This window comes from Anomalospiza imberbis, chromosome 9, assembly GCF_031753505.1.
Source record: "Anomalospiza imberbis isolate Cuckoo-Finch-1a 21T00152 chromosome 9, ASM3175350v1, whole genome shotgun sequence".
Lineage (NCBI taxonomy): Eukaryota > Metazoa > Chordata > Aves > Passeriformes > Viduidae > Anomalospiza > Anomalospiza imberbis.
Window position 1 is genome coordinate 25796785 of NC_089689.1, and position 17118 is coordinate 25813902.

Genomic DNA, 17118 nt, shown 5'->3' on the forward strand with positions numbered 1-17118 from the left:
TCTAGGCTGCATCTCTCAACTCTTCTGTTCTTATCTGAACAAATGAAGTGTAAGAAAGAATATGAGCATTTTTAAAGTAGTATGGGATTTTTTTTTTATGTCACCATGTTAGGATTTTTCTTGAGTTGGGAAACCACAGCTGCTGCTGAGCTTATTTGATTGTCATGTATCTCACAGAGCTGTAAACAGGAACATTTTATGCAGTAACATTTAAGACAGTTACATAGGTATCACCATGATGCTGCACATAAAGCTATCTAGGTTAAGTGTTATAAAGTGAAACTGCTCCTTGTCCTCCAGAATTCCATTCAGTGCTAAAGAAACCTCATTGCTCAATTCTCATCTTCATGCCCAGATGAAAAGCATGGTAAGGAAGCATTTATAGATCAATCATAGGGCTGGCTCATTTTTTTAAGCATGATGCAATTTAGGAGACAGCGAGAGAACCAGAATCCTTTACAAATAATCACTGACCATAATGTAAAAATGTTACTTTCTGAGATTTAATGGATTTATGGCATTTGGAGTCTTCCAGGTGATGACTTGCACACATTTTAGAATTAGAGCATTAATGAAAAACAGAAGTATGGCAAGAAATCCATGGAAACATGTGAAAGTAATTTGACTGAATTTCAGGGAATGGTTATAGAAAGAGTAATTTTAACCATCTAAATCACAAAATCCAACATGCTGGGTAATCTGTAGCTCATCATCAGCATTTACAAAAATGGGCTGGCAAGAAAATCTGTGCATCTTTTATTGGATTTCTTACATGTAACAGTTCTTCAGAGCAAACCATAGCACCATGGTATCTGATAAGGAAACTCACTCTCTCTTTGTAAGCCTTAGAACTGTTTTTCATATTAAGTACATTAATAAACCCAGGGTGATGATGAATTAACTGATCCTTTCATCCTGTAACTCTTCTAAACTTCACAAGTCAGCCAAAGTAAAAAAAAACATAAAAACAACATCCCCAACCCCACCTCCAGTCCCTGGAGGTCTTGCTACCAATGGCATTATTTTCAGAGAATAGAAAAACTGAATATACTTTTGTGTAATATATATTTCTCACCTAAGTTATCTTGCATTCTGTTACTAAAAGTATGATGAACTGCTCACTACTCAGAGATACTAATTCAGAAGCAGTGACCAAAACTGTCCTTTCCTCTCTGCCTGGACAAAGCCCTTCCTCTTAAACAGAAAAGAGAAATTTGTGGATCTCTGCTCAGCACACAAACTTTCACCTAAATGAACATGATCAAAAAAGAACAAACCATACAACAAAAAAATTTAGATTTCAAAAATAAAATAAAAAAGAGGAATATAAAAAAGAAAAAAAAAACAACCATAATTTTGCTAACTTACCATTATATTTTTCTTATGACGCTTTTCCTTAATATGCTTGTGGGCTCCCTGGATATTTTCAATGTGGACTAAGCAGAGCTTGCATAGATACTGACAGTTGGTGTATTCTGGGGAACGCTGAGGAAAAATTTTCATAGATTAAAACAAATATTTCTACCAGTAATGCCTGAAAAACTGAATTCTTTGATTAATAAACTTTATTTGACTATTATGTAACACTTTTAATGTAAAGGTGCTTTGCAAACATTAAGCAATCTTCAAGAAACAAGCAGAAATGGATTTTTACCTGTATGACAAGTGGGGAGAGTGAGGGAAGTGAGATGACTTGAATATTACATTTCTCAGTAAATTTAGTGAAGTAAGATTAAGACTGAAGAGTTTATGCTTCTTAAGGCTGACCTAAAGACCAGTAAGCCATTCCCCTGTCAGGTGAAGCTTTTAATCACTGGCTAAATCTCAGCATCTCCCCACCTTTCTCTGATGAGGAAATGGCAGCAGCTCTGCCACGTCCTGCTCTGCTGCTGTGTCTGCAGCGGCTCTGCCCTGCTAGAAAAGGTGTGGCTAGAAAGGGTGTGGCCAGGTAGCCTGCGGGAACAGAGCCACTTCCCAATCCCTGTGCTCGGCCAAGGTGGGATCCTCCAGCAAGGGCTGATGCTATTCCACTCTGAGGGATGCTCTGAAATGCTCAGAATTGGAGACTCTTGCAGAACAAGCACCTTTTTGTACACACAGGCTGGCAGAGATGGAGTACACAAATGCAGAGTGGCCGCCTGGGACATCCCCAAGTGTGCAAGCAGCCAAACATCCAGAGATGATGGGGAAGAAGGGAACCTGTTTTCCCAGGGCCCACGAGGGGACACCAGGAAACCATTAAGACCTGCTGGACTCAAAGGCAGAAAGGACTCCACAAAGAGAAGGGGCTGTTCCCAAATACCCCACTTTATCTGTCTCATCCTGCAATTGTATCTTCTTGCTCTAACAGATCACAGCTTCTGAGATGGGAAACCTTTTGAAAAGTTCACTGCAGAGACAAAACGGTTTAAAAATAAAACACTTTCATTTTTCTCCAGATCTGTTAGACTCTTCCAATAACTGGGAGAGAAAAAAACTACTTTGACATTTTCGTCCAAATTTTAATACATCTAAATTAACTAAACCCAAAAAGTATACTGAAAACACCAGATGTTTAAAAAGTGACACAACAATGAATGAACACCATTTTAAGACACTGAGGTGGACCACAGATCAGTTAAACAAATTTGACTTACCATATAGAGACCTAAACCACTGTTAAATTTGGGCAAGTTTTTCCACTTACCACTTACCGAGTTTGACCTTTTGCTTTTGGAAAAAAAAACAGTCTGATACTCTCTAACTACAGAGTAAATATCAATTTAAAATATTGCTTTAATTACCAATTCTCTTTAACCCTATTTTCTCTAAGACAGGTACCTAGTAAGATGAAATTAAACATCCATATGGAAAACAACCTACAGACAGTTACACCTGGTAACATGGGCAGATTCAAGTATTTGATGCCTGCTGACTGAAGTAGATAAAAATATTTTACCATTCTTTCATAATAAAGTGAGTATCAGCAGTAAAAGTATTTTTGAAAAATGTTGTGTTTCTTTACAATACTGGTCTGCAGTATTATGCTAGTAGATGTTGCCAGAAAGGCTGAATCATGTAATAACTTCTATTTTGCCTTTATTGTGAAGACTTTTAAAATCATCAAATTATGCTTAACTCCAATGAAAAGGGCAAAACCTCAAAATAACAAGACAGAAAAGTTACAGACCACTACTTGTGTAAGATAGATGCACCCAAATAAGCCAGGTCTCATGAAATTTGTCCTTGGATACTCAAGGAGTTAATCTATAAAAGAGCCAGCTGTATTTGAAAGAACTCACAGAAAATGGGAAGGTTTCAGATCATCAGGAGAGAGAAACTTAAGAATATCTTTAAAGGGCTAAATAAGATGAGCCAAGGAATTAGACACCAGTCAGAATTAGCATTCAGAAAAATACTGTAATACATTTTTAATAAGCACATAGGGAAAAAACAGGTCAGAGGTGACAACCTGATCTGCTACAAACAATTGCACTAACCCAGTCTTAGGTCTGCTTTTTTTAAAGATCAGTCATAGCTCTTGAAGAAGCAGCAGCAGACGTTGCATTTGAATTTTACAGTCTTTGTCACTTGTCATAGTATCAGTCTCAAAAGGAGACCATAAATAGTATCTAAATAAAGAACAGTAAGGTGGGAGCAAAACTGCTGAGAGAACTGTCCTCAGAGCACTTGTACCTAGAAGCATGTGCCAAGTATTCTTCAGCAGGGGTCCTTGTGGGGGCAGAAATATACACACTTTTGTTGAAGAGGTAGGAAATGCAACAGAATGCTGACTATAAATGTAAAAGATATTGACTTGGAAGAGGATACAGAAAAGCTAAAATGACAATAATTCAGAGATCACAAAATGTTAGAGAAATGGAATAAATAACTTCCAACTAAATAATATCACAGCAAAGTATCATTCCTTAGGTATTATCATCTGCAAAACATACAGAGCTGGGAACACCTCATGGACCAATTCTTAAGGAAAGGCCATGGGAATCACTGCTGCTCCAACATTAAGCTAATATCCTACTGCTACTCAAAAAGCAGAGATCCTAAACGAATTTAAATACTGGAACAATAAACCTTCAGCTCTAGAAAAAATAAAAAATACTGTTCGGCAAAGGCTACATGTGCCACAAAAGGAACACTAAGTTTCCAATCCATATCATCTGCCATGAGGAACAACCAGTCAGCTACTGGAGACAATATCTTAGATCAGAAAGTGACTTGTTATTAAGAAGAAAGAAAGAGAGGCAGCAGGCTGTAGTCGAAATACCACCCAACCAGAAATATGGTGATGATAATGAAAGAGGACACACATTTTCTTTTTTATCTGATAAATAACCCAACCTACTTTTTCAAGTCGGGAGATATAATCTCTTTCCAGACGTTCTTCAGCTTGTTTCAATCCTAGTTGCTGTTCAACTGTCAGATTAGATTCATCAATAACACCAGTGTTTTCTAAATAATCCGCTTCCAATGCGTGTTCTTTTGTTGATTCAGAATTCTTTATTTTACCTAAAGCAAGAAACAGTTACTTTCTTCAGAGTAATTCAAGGACAGGAAAAGTGAAAATTAGAGTACAGAGCAGCTAAGAACCAGACACAAATTAGAGCTACATTCCAGTTTTTTATGCACTGGCCAAGATCACCTTAAACATTAAAATCGTTCCAGTATGTTAACCAGTATTTTAAAAGGACTTCAGAGACTAATCTGCTACTAAGAGTTCTGTCAAAAACACAAAATAAAAAGGCAGATTAATTCTGTGTTTCAGTCAAATTCACAGTCTCATAAATTGTTCAAAGCAAGAAAGGGTTTTGCCATCCAGAACAGAGTAAACAAGATCCCGGTGCCCTACTGTAAAAGAAACAATAAATATTAGGCATAAAATTATTGTACACAACACATTTTGTTAAGGAAGTAAGAGAACTGCCTCAAAGACGTTCACCCAAATGACCCTACAGAGCAGCAGGCAATGCCAGCCCTCAGCCTGGAAGCTGCTGGAGTCACACCTGAACGCTCCGTGACACCTCTCGCCCACAGGCAGCAGCCACTGAGCTCTGCCACGCTGCTGCTCCCAAACTCAGCCCAGTGCCACAGGGCCAGTTCCTCCACATGCCTATGCATTGGTCACAGGCCACTCATCTCTGCAAACATCTACAGCAAATTGTTCCAGTCGCTTTTACATAAGCAAAAGTGGGGGTTATTTGCGCTTTGTCTTTTCTTTTCCTTTTGCTTTCCTTTCAAATGAGATCAGTGCCCCCAGACTAGCAAGGAATCAAAGCTGAGTAAGTTTTCAAGTCCTGGTTTCTCAGTGACAGATGGTCCCCACAGTACATAATGGTGGTCTACAAAGAGCTGACTGATCACAGGATGCTGCCACTTGAACTTGTTTTTCCTGTTAAACACTATTAAGACAGCTTAAAAAACCACACACTTTGTTATTTTCCTTGTATTTCCATACAAGCAACTGCTGTAGCTGTGGGAAATACTTCAAACAGAAGGTCTACACTGGCTGGCATCTTAAAACAGCATTTTCATTAAAGACAAAAAGCATTCTAAAGAAGAATGACAAATCCTGAGCTATGGAATTAACCTGGTGAGACAAAGCTTGATCAATATATTTAATTTTGACACTGAAAAACCTGAAAGAAATGCACATTTATAAGGGTAACCACTGATGGATGACAGATATTCCAGAGCTCCCTAAATCAAAAAGGCACTTGCCAAAGCCTGCTCTAAACATTTTTGGTAACAAAAAGAGCACAACGGTCACAGAAAATAAGTAAATATTTCCCCTCTACCTATAATAGGAACTTTTCTTGCCCATTTCCCCCCGGACCTTTCTGAAAAGCAGTAATAACTGGCATTTCCCTGAGTGGCAATGATATTAGGAAGGGTTCCCCCTTCCTAAGACACTATATTCACAAAATTGCCTAAAACCCACGCACATTAAGTAGCTTACAAAGATGTTTAGGTCTTAGGCATAAGAAAAAAGGACAGCTATTATCATAATCTCTTGTTCTCTAAGCAATATGCTTGTATGAACATCATGTTCTCTCTAAATGCAACCAGCAACTTTGTACATGTGAAAAAATAACACGAACAGAAACATTTCAAAGCCCATTTCAGACTGTCAGCAATTGCACCAGAAGAAAACGGAATAAGGCAGTGTTAACTAATACTCACTGAAGTCATCAGGCTTATGTTCCATTTTTCTTTGATCTGCAGCAGTCTTACCAGGATCACCAGCCTGATCAACACTAGTCTTCAAAGTATGAACTCCCACTGGATTTTCCAGCACCAGTTTCCCTTTCTGAGTAGCTGTTAAGCTTTCCATACTGACCCCATTCCCTGACACGTGGGAGCCTGGAGCGTTCTCTCCCACTGGTTGGGCTTTTGTCTGTTTCAGGTTTTCCATTGCTGATGATAAATTAGAAAATTTTTTAGCTTTTCCATGACTTCGATCCTGAACGTTTGATCCCAAATCTTTAGTTCCAGGAATACAACTATTTACTTTGCATGATTTATTTTCTCCTTGTTTTTCAGAACAAACATCATTTTGTTTACTTTTTCTGCTGCTATTCCCACTTGGAGAACTTCTCCCGACATCCTTCACAGATTTGTCATTTCTATTATATTTATAATTTTGATTAATTGTAACTTTGACTGTTTTGCCTTCCTCACAGACAAGACGGACAGACTTCCTTGGGTCATGATTTCCATTCTTTGAACTCCTGGCCTCTTCCATTATAGTGAAGACCTGCTTCTCCTGTCTTGAGACCACTTGAAGTGCAATTCTTCAGCAATTTGCTGTTGATTTAAATCCTCTGTGCAGGCAAGGATCGTAGCTGATTGTCTACTGAAGAAATAGTGAAAAGACATTTTAAAAATTAAGGAAAAAGACTAAATCTCTATGTAGACAGCACATTAAATAAACTTCTCTAAAGGAAGGTGTTAATACAAGTTATTATAGAAAGCATATTCCCCCCACAGGCATAAGTACATTTTCACAATACATTCAAGTATTAAAGTAAAACTCATGAAAATTTTGATCATTTTGATTTGTATTTAAAAGACAAGGGATATGAAGAGACAAAAACATGGCAGAACAGGCTAAAAACCACTCAGTGATAAACCTGCCAACAGCTTGCTTTTTCCTTTCCTTCCTATTTCTGGCTTTCTGAACAAAAACAAGAACCAAGATGTCTGCAACTACACTGGGAAAAAAAAAGAAAAAAATTAACACATCTAAAAAGTATCACTCAATAAACACACAGCTCAAATTAGCCACTAGAGGAAACTAATTCAGTTTCCAGCAAGCAAGCTCAATTTTATTAACTGATTTTAAAAAGCATTTAGAGATATAGCTCAAAGTATTAATAATAAACCTGACCAATCACCTGCACCTCCTATTCCTATATAAATTAACTGTCAGCAATTAAGTAAGATTTTTTTTAAAACCCTCACAGATAGTAAATATTTTGTTTAGCTGCAGATGAATTTTCCTCATCTAAACCTCAGGCCTTTAGGTCGTATATGATCATCTGAGATTTATGTTGGAGACAACTCAAAGGTTGTGTTTCCAGTGGGAGGAGGTTCAGCACAAGTGGGTCTGTTTGTAAGGAATTAGTCTTACTAATATAGAAAATGAAGGCAAGAATCTTCAACAAAGACTCAGACTTTTTTTCTTGTAATAACATTTAGACAGCAATTGAAAACTACGAGAATTAAGCATTAGACAAAGAAAAAAATTATTTTTGTAAAAATATAACAAAATATGGAGTGCAGAGTTTCTCTCTTTCCTGTCCAGCCGCATATTTCTAGGTAAATGCATGACCCATGGACATTTCTGGGTTTTAGAGAATCCATCACTTTTCATTTAGTGAAGAAAATAAATAATAGAAAAGTCTATGAATTACAGCTATTAAAAGTATCACAGCACACTTTTGTACTTTAGAAAAAAAAAAAGCCTTTCTGAATATTATCAGTATAAAGCACAGTAATTTTTTTTCAGTCTATATAATACAGTTACCATCTCATTTTAATGAGACACAAATCAGAAAATACTTCAGGACACAAAGCATGTACTAAAAAGGGTTATCTTAAGTTTCTATTGATGTAATTGAAAATACATATCTTTCAAAGGTGAAAAATCAAAGAAGCAAACAAAACCCACAAGAATTTTCCTAAAGATGCTGTTAGCATCACATTCTTTAGTACAATACAAAAACTGATGAAGAAAAAAAATCTCCATTCCTAAATTTGTTCCAATGGCTAAGTATTTTATCTCACAAATACATTCAGATAATATTGCAACTATTTTCTATTAAACACTGATTGCACCTTGTTCTTACTTGTAGATCAAAAGTCGCAAAGATTAAATAATATTTGCCTTTGGATTGTAGCTAGTCTTTCCCATAGCAATTCTAATCAAAAAGCAGCAGGAACTCCTGCCCAGCTGTACCTGCACTGCTGAAGCCTCAGGGGGGCAAGGAGAGCCCAGGGTCCCCCCAGGTTAGCTAAATTCAAGTTACTCCAGTCCCTGAGCTCCAGTACAAAGCTCTGCTCTAGAGTCTGGTGAGCTGTTACAGCGCTGTACACGTCACTGTCTTTAACCTCTACGGTGGGTTTGGATTTTAATTTCATGGAACCGGAAGAGAAATGGGAACATGATTTTTCAAATTCTACACTAATCATGCTTCACTTGTTCAACCTGAGGAGGGGAGAACTCCTCCCCAAACCAACACACAAACCCAAACCACAAAGACACTCAGCAACTGCCCGTTCAGCTGCGGCCAGGGGCACACCGAGGCCAGCTCCAGGCTCGGGGGGAAGCAGTGCAGGGCAGCCCCAGCTCCAGGCAGAGCAACACTGCCCTTCCCCACGCCGCACTCGCTGCCACCGGGCAGCTCTGCCGGCAAGCAAACCGGAAAACCAATCCATAAAGCATACCATACCAGCATGAACATAAAGCTGGCACCAGGCACGAGGAGGAGGAGCACGCCTGGCAATAACAAACAACTCCTAGGGTGGGGACAACTCCTGTTGGCACCACGTCCAGATTAAAGCTACCGGCATTAGAGGAAAAGTGGGGCTGCATTTTGGTTTTTTATGCGTCACGTTGTTAGAGCCAAATTTTGAAAGTAGGTTTTTAAAAAATCTGCAAAACTTATTCAAATTATTTGATCTCATCCATTCAGTTAAATACACAACTATCTATTCAAAGAGAATATATAATCTATAATTAAATGTACAAATGCAATGGGAAAAAGTAACTAAAGAAACTGCTAGTAAAAACTAGAACCCAGCTAATGATTTGAGTACTGTGATAGTGTTACATATCAAGAATGTAATCAAATGTAAGTAGATAATGTCAAAAAGCAGTTATAATCTTTATTCCTAAGAAATATGAATTAAGAGAGGTCATGACATTTCATAAGACAAGAATACTCTGTACAAAATAAAAGTTAGGAGTTCCACAATGAAATACAGAATCTGAAATGCAAGTGCAATAATAATGTTGTTGAACTTTGGGATTTCTTTTTCTTTCCTTTTCCTCTTTAATACTGAAATGATTTAGCAAACAAAAAATAATGTTAACTGCTGCAACATATTCAATAGTAACCAAATTACCATCTCACAACAAACCGCAAAATAAACCAGCTAATAAAACTCAGTATAAGAAACAAAAAGAGACCCCTCCTGAACCCAGGACAGACACAAAAGATCATCCTCTGTCAGACATTGGCCATCTACATATGACAGAGGTAGAGAGGGAAATGGGGAAAGGAGTGCCTCTAAAGAAAAAAATAAGTTGGTTGGAAACAAAACTCTGGAGTGAAATGAATCAGTGCTGAGGTGGCATCTTTGTAGAAACCTGGATGGCACATCTTATTCACAAGCTCAGGCTCATACCAATTTGCCAGACCTGGAAACAAAGCAGAATTTTCTCCCAACCAGGCTGGCAACAAAACCAGAGCATTTTGCCTGCATCTGCAAAGTGGGGTATGATTAACCTGTTGAAACCAGTTCAGCATATTTCAATAATTCAATATCCCAGTGTTACATGGGACTCAGTTTCCCCTCCTTTCTGAGGGTACAGTGCCAATTGCTCCTCTGAAATCTAGCTCAGCTCTCGGCTCTTTAGAAAAATCATCTGGCTGAAATACAACAGCTTGAGGTCAGACAAGATACCATCTGACTTTAAACTCCAGAAAAGTATAAAAATCTATACATACTTACAGCAACCAAATTAAAAATGTTTAAAATCAGCTTTGGTTAGAATTCATTTTAGGCTCACAAAATGAAGAAATGAGAATGTTTCACTTTCATTTTTGCCAGTTTCTTTTGTTTCCTCCACCTTGCAGACTAGCATTAGAAAACTCTGCATTTGAATTGCAAAGAATCAGATTAAGGCTTACTTCCAAAAAGGGGGGAAAAGAAAACCACCAAAAAACTTTCAAGAAGATATTTCTACCTCTTCTACCACTTCTTCCGCTTAAGTTGCTCCACTGTATTCAACTCCCTCAAACATATACATTTGGAGTCAGAATCTGACATAACAGGGCCTCTTCAAAGAAGCAGGCCAAGTTAAGCTGTGAGCCCTTGCATTCTGAGTTGCTCTTTTGCAAAGGTTTTTTAAAATAATTTCATTAACAGCAGAACTGACTCTACCTGGTTTCCTACATGTTCATTTTGTGCTCCTCTGTCACACTCTCTATCACAGCCCCTTGGGCAAGCAGAGCAGACGTGCTGGAGCCTTGTCTGATTTGTAGCTACTCCCTACAAGGAAATGGAACTTCCTCTTGCTTCCCCCTTAGCAGAGACCTCTTCTCTGTTGAGGCATAATTGTTCCAGAAAACAGACAGAAACTCAATGACCCTTTGACATTACTTCAAATATGTTCTAAAATGTGGTCCCAACTGGCTGAAATGTCCAAAAGTAGGGTCTACAGTGTAGAAAGGCAACTAAAGGGAAAGAGAACAGGCTTTTAAGTTTTGTTTCCCTGGGGAGTACTAGATAAAATATAAACACAGAAAGTACTACAAACATAAGTGTTATCACCCTGTTTCTATAAAGCATTCTCTTCTTTGAGATAGGGAGACTTGTATTTTATCCAAGACCTGCTTTTATCGCTCCCATTATGATTGTCCTTAAGCTCAAAACTCCCAGCCAGCCTTCCAACACTAAGTGGGGTGATTAACCTCAGTGCCCCCCTCGTCTCACTACCAATACAGCCCAGCCGAACTTTCTCAACAAAAATAAAAGGAAATTCTGCAAACAAAATTACAGCCACAGTCAGGAACAATAGGAAAGGTTGTCTTCTGCACTCTGCTTAGAGTGCAGCACAGATGATGTCTATGGACACCCCTAATGTGCTGGGGTAGGGGAGTCTTTTCTGACTGTTTACATCCTTAGGCCCATTTTTCTGTCTGAGAACTTCTACAAATCACTCAAACCTTTCCCATGTTCTTTGACAATAGTTTAAAAAATGATCACACATTTATGTTTGGTTCATGATGAATTAGATATAACTTAGTACAACCTCCTACCCATGCTTGATGTTTTTCCAAAGTACTTAAAACTAAAACTATCAGAAATTACTGGCCACTAAAGCGCTTCAGACTCCACCAGCACTAAACCCATAGATATTCTTAGTAACAAACATAAGTGCTACATAGTGTCCCAGAACTCCCTCTTACTACAGACTATAGAATTTATCCTGGTAAGGCTAATACTGCCAAAATCTACCCAGAAGGAAGTCAGCACAGTGCACATAAACTTTAACATACAAATCAAGGATGCAACAAAACTGGCACTCTGGGCTCAGTGAAGATAGGAAGCTCTGATGCTTTTACAATGTGGAAGACTGAAAACCTCTAAGGAGTGATCATTAGATATGTAACTACGTTTATATACATATGTAAAAATATATAACACTGTAACAGGATGATATCTGATTTACAGAAGTACTGGTGAATAAATAACGTAACAAGAAAGGCTTTGGCTGATACAAAACTTCAAAACATATGTAGGTGCAAATATCTTACAATTAAATTTTGAAGTGAGCAAAATATGCTGGATGGGAGATCCATAAGGGATATGCTTGTTACAGATTACTCTGCATTGACTCACTGTTTTTTCTACAGCACTGTATGACTCACTGAGAAGGTGAGAAAAACTAACGTCACCCAACACCAAGAACTACCTCTTCCTGACCCTACTACTGCTGCTGCCTCCCTGGCCAGGCTGGGGAAAGCTGTCCTCTCTCAGTCACACCAGCTGTGTTACAACCTACCTCTCTATTTCATATAGGCTCCTCATGCTTCTGTACATTTTGGTTCTGATCCTAGGTTTTACTGCAATAGTCCTTTACACCTCAGACCCAACTGCAGCAAACCCTGAAGCCAAAAGAGGGGCAGCACCCAAAACTACCCGAATGCCACACCATTCATGCTGAGAGCAGAGCAGGAACTGATCCAAGGGAGTTCTAACTTCAAAAACAAACACACACATCAGTCCAAGTACCTGTGAGGAGGCTGGGGAAGCACAATACAGCACTGCACTGGTTTAGAGCCTTTCAGAGGCTTCCAGATGCCTCAAGTGATCACAAAACTGGTTTAAATGACAGCCACCCACTGAAGCCAATTTTTTCACCTTGATCTTAACCTCCACTTGCTCAGTGCTATGCTGAATGACAACACAGCAGTATGTATTGTGGCATAGAAGCTTGTCTGGATCTTGTATTTAAGCAACAGTGAGCTCTTCACCCAAACTGGAATCCTTGAGGAAGGGATGGTCTTTGAACCGCTTCATACCAGCTGCAAACCAGTTTACAAACCACAGCGAAAGCCAACAGATCTTCTACCAGTACCCTTATGCCTGTTCACCAGCATCCAGTACCTTCCCTGCTGGAAGAAACATGCTGAAAATCACAACTACAGGAAAGCTGTCAAGAACACAGCCACACTCAGCGGACTGAGTCACAATCGTTTGTAACACAAAACTGATTCCAGACTCCTGTGTCAAGCCTTGCTGACACCGAAAAATCTGAAAGTTACTTCTTGCTGGCAGTAGTATTTCATGCAGCAACAGAAATGAAAATAAAATCTAAGAACATCTGATAAATTGTTTTTTTCCCAAAGACTCGCTGAAACCTTAGAATCAAAATTACAAACCAAGGATACAGTATGAGTACACATGCATTTCTGTGAAAATTAAAAAAAAAGAGTAAAAATTAAATTCATGTACATTGTTACAAAATTTAGGTCTTTTGTACCTCTAAGTTAAACAATTTACAAGCAATATACAAAACAGTCTTAATGTTTCAAAAGCACGAGAAATGTTGACTTCCACTGGATTGCTTCCATTGTGCAAATTAATCCACTACACAAATTGCAGGATCCTTCTTTCTATGAGTTCTCATTACAAGTCAGTACCAGTATTGCATTATTTCACTAAGATAGTGACAAATATACACTTAATGTAGTAGAAATGCTTTGTAAAGTTTAAAAAGCCAGGATTGCAACTTGAACACAGAATATACTCTCAGACAGTCAGACTGCCTTATGGTATCAACATGTATACAACAATCCTGAACCAGGACTGACAAGCAGATCCACAAGACAGTTAAGAGGAGCTCCTCAGGAATATCCTGCTTTCAAGTACAACACAGGGAAATCCTGCCCCCCTTTCTTTCTCCCCATTGCAGAAATTCCCTTCAGAGGAAGAATTAGATAAATGCCCTGCACAGTGCAAGTGTCCCGGGGCATTTAGCACTGCAAGCTGAGGTATGAGAAGAAAGTCCCAGCTGTCCTCTGTGCAAGAACAGAACACAGGAGGAACTTTCTGATCCCTCTGTATCTTCTGGGAACATATCCCAATATATGTTCTGGGAAAAGGTAATTTTATCACAAAATTAATTTTATGAAGGTTTTCACTAAAGTTAAGTAGAAAAATGACTAAAAAAAGCTCACTGCAAAACTGGTATCGTAAAAGAGACCTCTTAGTCCTAATATAGCATCTTCTGCCAGGTACTGTAATTAAGTCATAGTTCCATGACTGGCTTACTTTTCTTGTCACGGAAATAATTATGTCATAACTATCTGGGGTCAGACTATCCAAAAAGCAACCACTGAAACCAGGAACACAAGTTAAAACCATAAACAACATGTATCATCTATTTTCAAGCAAATGCAACGACCCCTGAATCCAGGGCACAGTGCTCAGGAAGCCAAGTGACATGGAGGTGGCGTGGATATAAAAAAAATTATTAGATCCATACTTAGATACAACTATCTTTTTAATGTACTAATCTCTACCTCAACTTAAATGCGATTGCATTGTTTCTCCGTGTTTTACGAGCTCATCCTCCTTTGATATACCCAGAAACAACCTTAAAAGCCAGGAGGCCTCAGGTAATATGACACATTCAGCCAACTGGCAAATTGCAACATATTGCAAAAGCAGCAAAGTCGTTCAGCTGTATTTGTATACAAAATAAGCCAACAAAAGAGCACAACCACGTAGGCGAAGGGATGCCTGGGTGTCACTCCAGGCAGATCGTAATCCACGGAAAGGAGAACCTCTCACGGCGGATCGGGCACGGCTCTCGAGGGCAGCCCCGCACACGGCGCATTTCCCCGCGGGCCTCGCCGACTGCGGTGGTCTCTCCCCCCGCATTATTTAATTCCACGGGGCGTTACGAACAACAAACCGCACGCACCAGCTCCGGCCCGGATGCGCTCCCGGGGGCCGCCCCGGCCCCCCGCTGACCTTGGGGCGGCCCCCGCGCCGCGGACCCCGGCGCATTCCCCCGCCCGGACGCGGGGCCCGAGGCCGCGGCGGGCCGTCGAGGCGGGGCGGGGCAGGGCTGGGGCGGGGGGCGCCGGCGCGGACAGGACCCCCCGAGCCCGCCTCCCCCCGGGACGCCGCCCCCGGGCGCGGGGAGCCCCCGGGCCCCGGTACCTGTGTGCGGCGCTAGCGGAGGCGGCGCGGCGCCCCCGCCATGCCCGGCTGCGGCTGCTGCAGGCCCCGACGGCAGCGGCTCAGTCCGGCCCGGCCGCCATGTCAGCGGCGCGGTGCATTGTGGGGCGAAGGCGGGCGGGAGCGCCCCGAGGGCGGCGGCGCTGCGGGGCGGCGGCGGCGGCGGCGGGGACCGAGCCGGGCACGGTGCCCGCACTGCTCCGGCCCTGCCGGGGAGCCCCCCGTGCCTCAGAACCTCTCCTTTGCTGAGGGGGCGACGCGCCCCCCTCCCCGTCTCCGCCGGCGTTCAGGGCCTCCCTCCCCCAGTGCCACAGCGGCAAGCGGGGATGAGGGAATAAGCAGCGTATTTTTTCTTCTTAATTACCCCCCAACAGCCATCCTAATTTCCCCCCTTGTTTCTCTTCCCAGGCCTCTTCTTACGTATAGAATCAGCAAGATAGGAAGGGACCTTTAAGATCCCCCAGTCCAACCGTGCACCCCGCACTGCCTCTGTATCCCCACAGCCACTACAACCACAGCACCCAGCGCCAGCTCCAGGCGCCTCCTAAACACCGCCTCGGATGGGGACACCATAGCGCAACCGATTCAATGCCTCACCACCCTAACGGGGAACAATTTTTTTCTTAGTATCTAATCTGAATCTCCCCTGTCTCCGCGTAGAACCATTTCCTCTGGTCCTCTCGCTGCAGGCACGGCAGAAGGGGCCGGCCCTTTCTCACTACACTCTCCTGTCAGGGGAGCGATGGGCATCCCCAGGCCCTGTGGAGCAGGTTAGGGCTCGCTGGAGCCCGGGCCTTGATCCCCGCCTCCCCAGGGCTTCTGGCCCTCCTCCTGTGCCCGATGGAGAAGAGCGGCTGCGCTCCGGCGATCTGGGGAAACGACTCCAGGCTCCCTGACCTTGGCTCTGAAGCTGGCCCCGGCAGCAGCCGGGGACAGTGGCTTGGCCAGCGTGCCTGCTGGCAGACCCGCAGGTCTCGGGGGAGAAGAGCCAGCCTGCCGGCTCTTGGCAGTGCTGGACGGTGACCTAAAGGCACTGGCAAGCGCTTGTCTGAGGCAAATCCCTCTGTGATCCAGTACTACCCCTTTTTGGCAGTGAAATGTCGTGTTGTTGGCACTTCCTAGCCCAGGCTAAGGAGGCCTTTCTAGGAAAACAAGGCACTAAAAGATCAGTGTTGAACTACGAAAGGGGTTCAAAGGAAACTATTAAAAGTACTATGAATAATAGTGCTGGAAACACTACCTCAGGGATTCTGCGTAGGCAAACAGAAGTTGCAAAATCTGTAATACAGGATTCTGTAAATACTGACAAGACATACTTCTGAATGTATCGTGAAGTCAGCACAATCCTTAGAGGTAACCTGTTTTTTTGGTTTTTTAATTTTTTCAGTTCACTTGAAGGTCACCCTTTACAGAATTAGGACTGGGTAGCTCAGGGTATTGCTCATGGGATTCACCTTTAGGTACATGGGCCAGTCCAACAGAAACAGCAGTGCTGCCCTGAGGACAACTGAGGTTGACTGGGTGGTGGTTCCAGCCTATTCCATTTTATTTGACCAAGATTTCTATTAGGTTTAGTAGGCCAAAGAGTAAATTGCAGAAGTAGCTGATTATACTCGCTGCTGGATACAGTCCTCCTAGATCAACATTGAGACATGATAGTGAGCAAACACACGCCACTTTGAAAACCTGACTGGCATATTTCCTTCAAATAGTTGGATAGACTTTAATATGAACTGATAGAGCAGTTTGGCTTGGAAAACTTACACCAGTATAAAGCCAACAGTCTTTGACATAGTCTCTTTCTCTGTGTTCAGGAACAATGCCTCCTTCTTTGCTGATGTTAAAGAATATTTTATTGCAGGGAGCAATATAGAAATATACCACTAAAAGAGGAAGCAGAGTTCTACTGCCAGTGGGCCATTATTTAAAGAACTCCCAATTCAATGCCAGTGATTAAAAACTTTCAGATTCTGGGCTCAGTTTGTAGGAGAAAATATGACTCGGAAAGCTGCTAAATTTTATCTAGAAATCAGAGATGATAATCATAAAGCTGTAGGAAGTATATTTTATAAAGTCCCTTTCTAGAGCAAAACTTGCTTCTTATGTTGCAGTATGATGCCTCATTTTTAGTCCTACACCCAA

At 41.3% G+C, this 17118-nt stretch overlaps 2 protein-coding genes across 8 annotated transcripts in view; one reads left to right on the top strand and one right to left on the bottom strand.

Moving 5' to 3' along the window:
* The window catches only part of TUT4 (terminal uridylyl transferase 4), a 45146-nt gene extending 30029 nt beyond the window's left edge, over positions 1–15117 (bottom strand). For 5 of the 7 annotated variants that reach the window (XM_068198767.1, XM_068198766.1, XM_068198763.1 and 2 more), the window contains exons 1-4: positions 14959–15117; positions 6178–6850; positions 4343–4506; positions 1369–1485 (exon numbers count right to left, since the gene is read on the bottom strand). In XM_068198767.1, the coding sequence (XP_068054868.1) occupies positions 1369–1485; positions 4343–4506; positions 6178–6739 (843 nt within the window). In that variant the 5' untranslated portion in view covers positions 6740–6850; positions 14959–15117. Of the gene's footprint in view, positions 1–1368; positions 1486–4342; positions 4507–6177; positions 6851–10468; positions 10619–14958 lie in introns of those variants that run through there. The other 2 variants (XM_068198764.1, XM_068198765.1) reach the window with 2 other exon arrangements.
* Positions 1–17118, top strand: part of SCP2 (sterol carrier protein 2) — a 155416-nt gene that overhangs the window by 12102 nt on the left and 126196 nt on the right. The window lies entirely within an intron of this gene.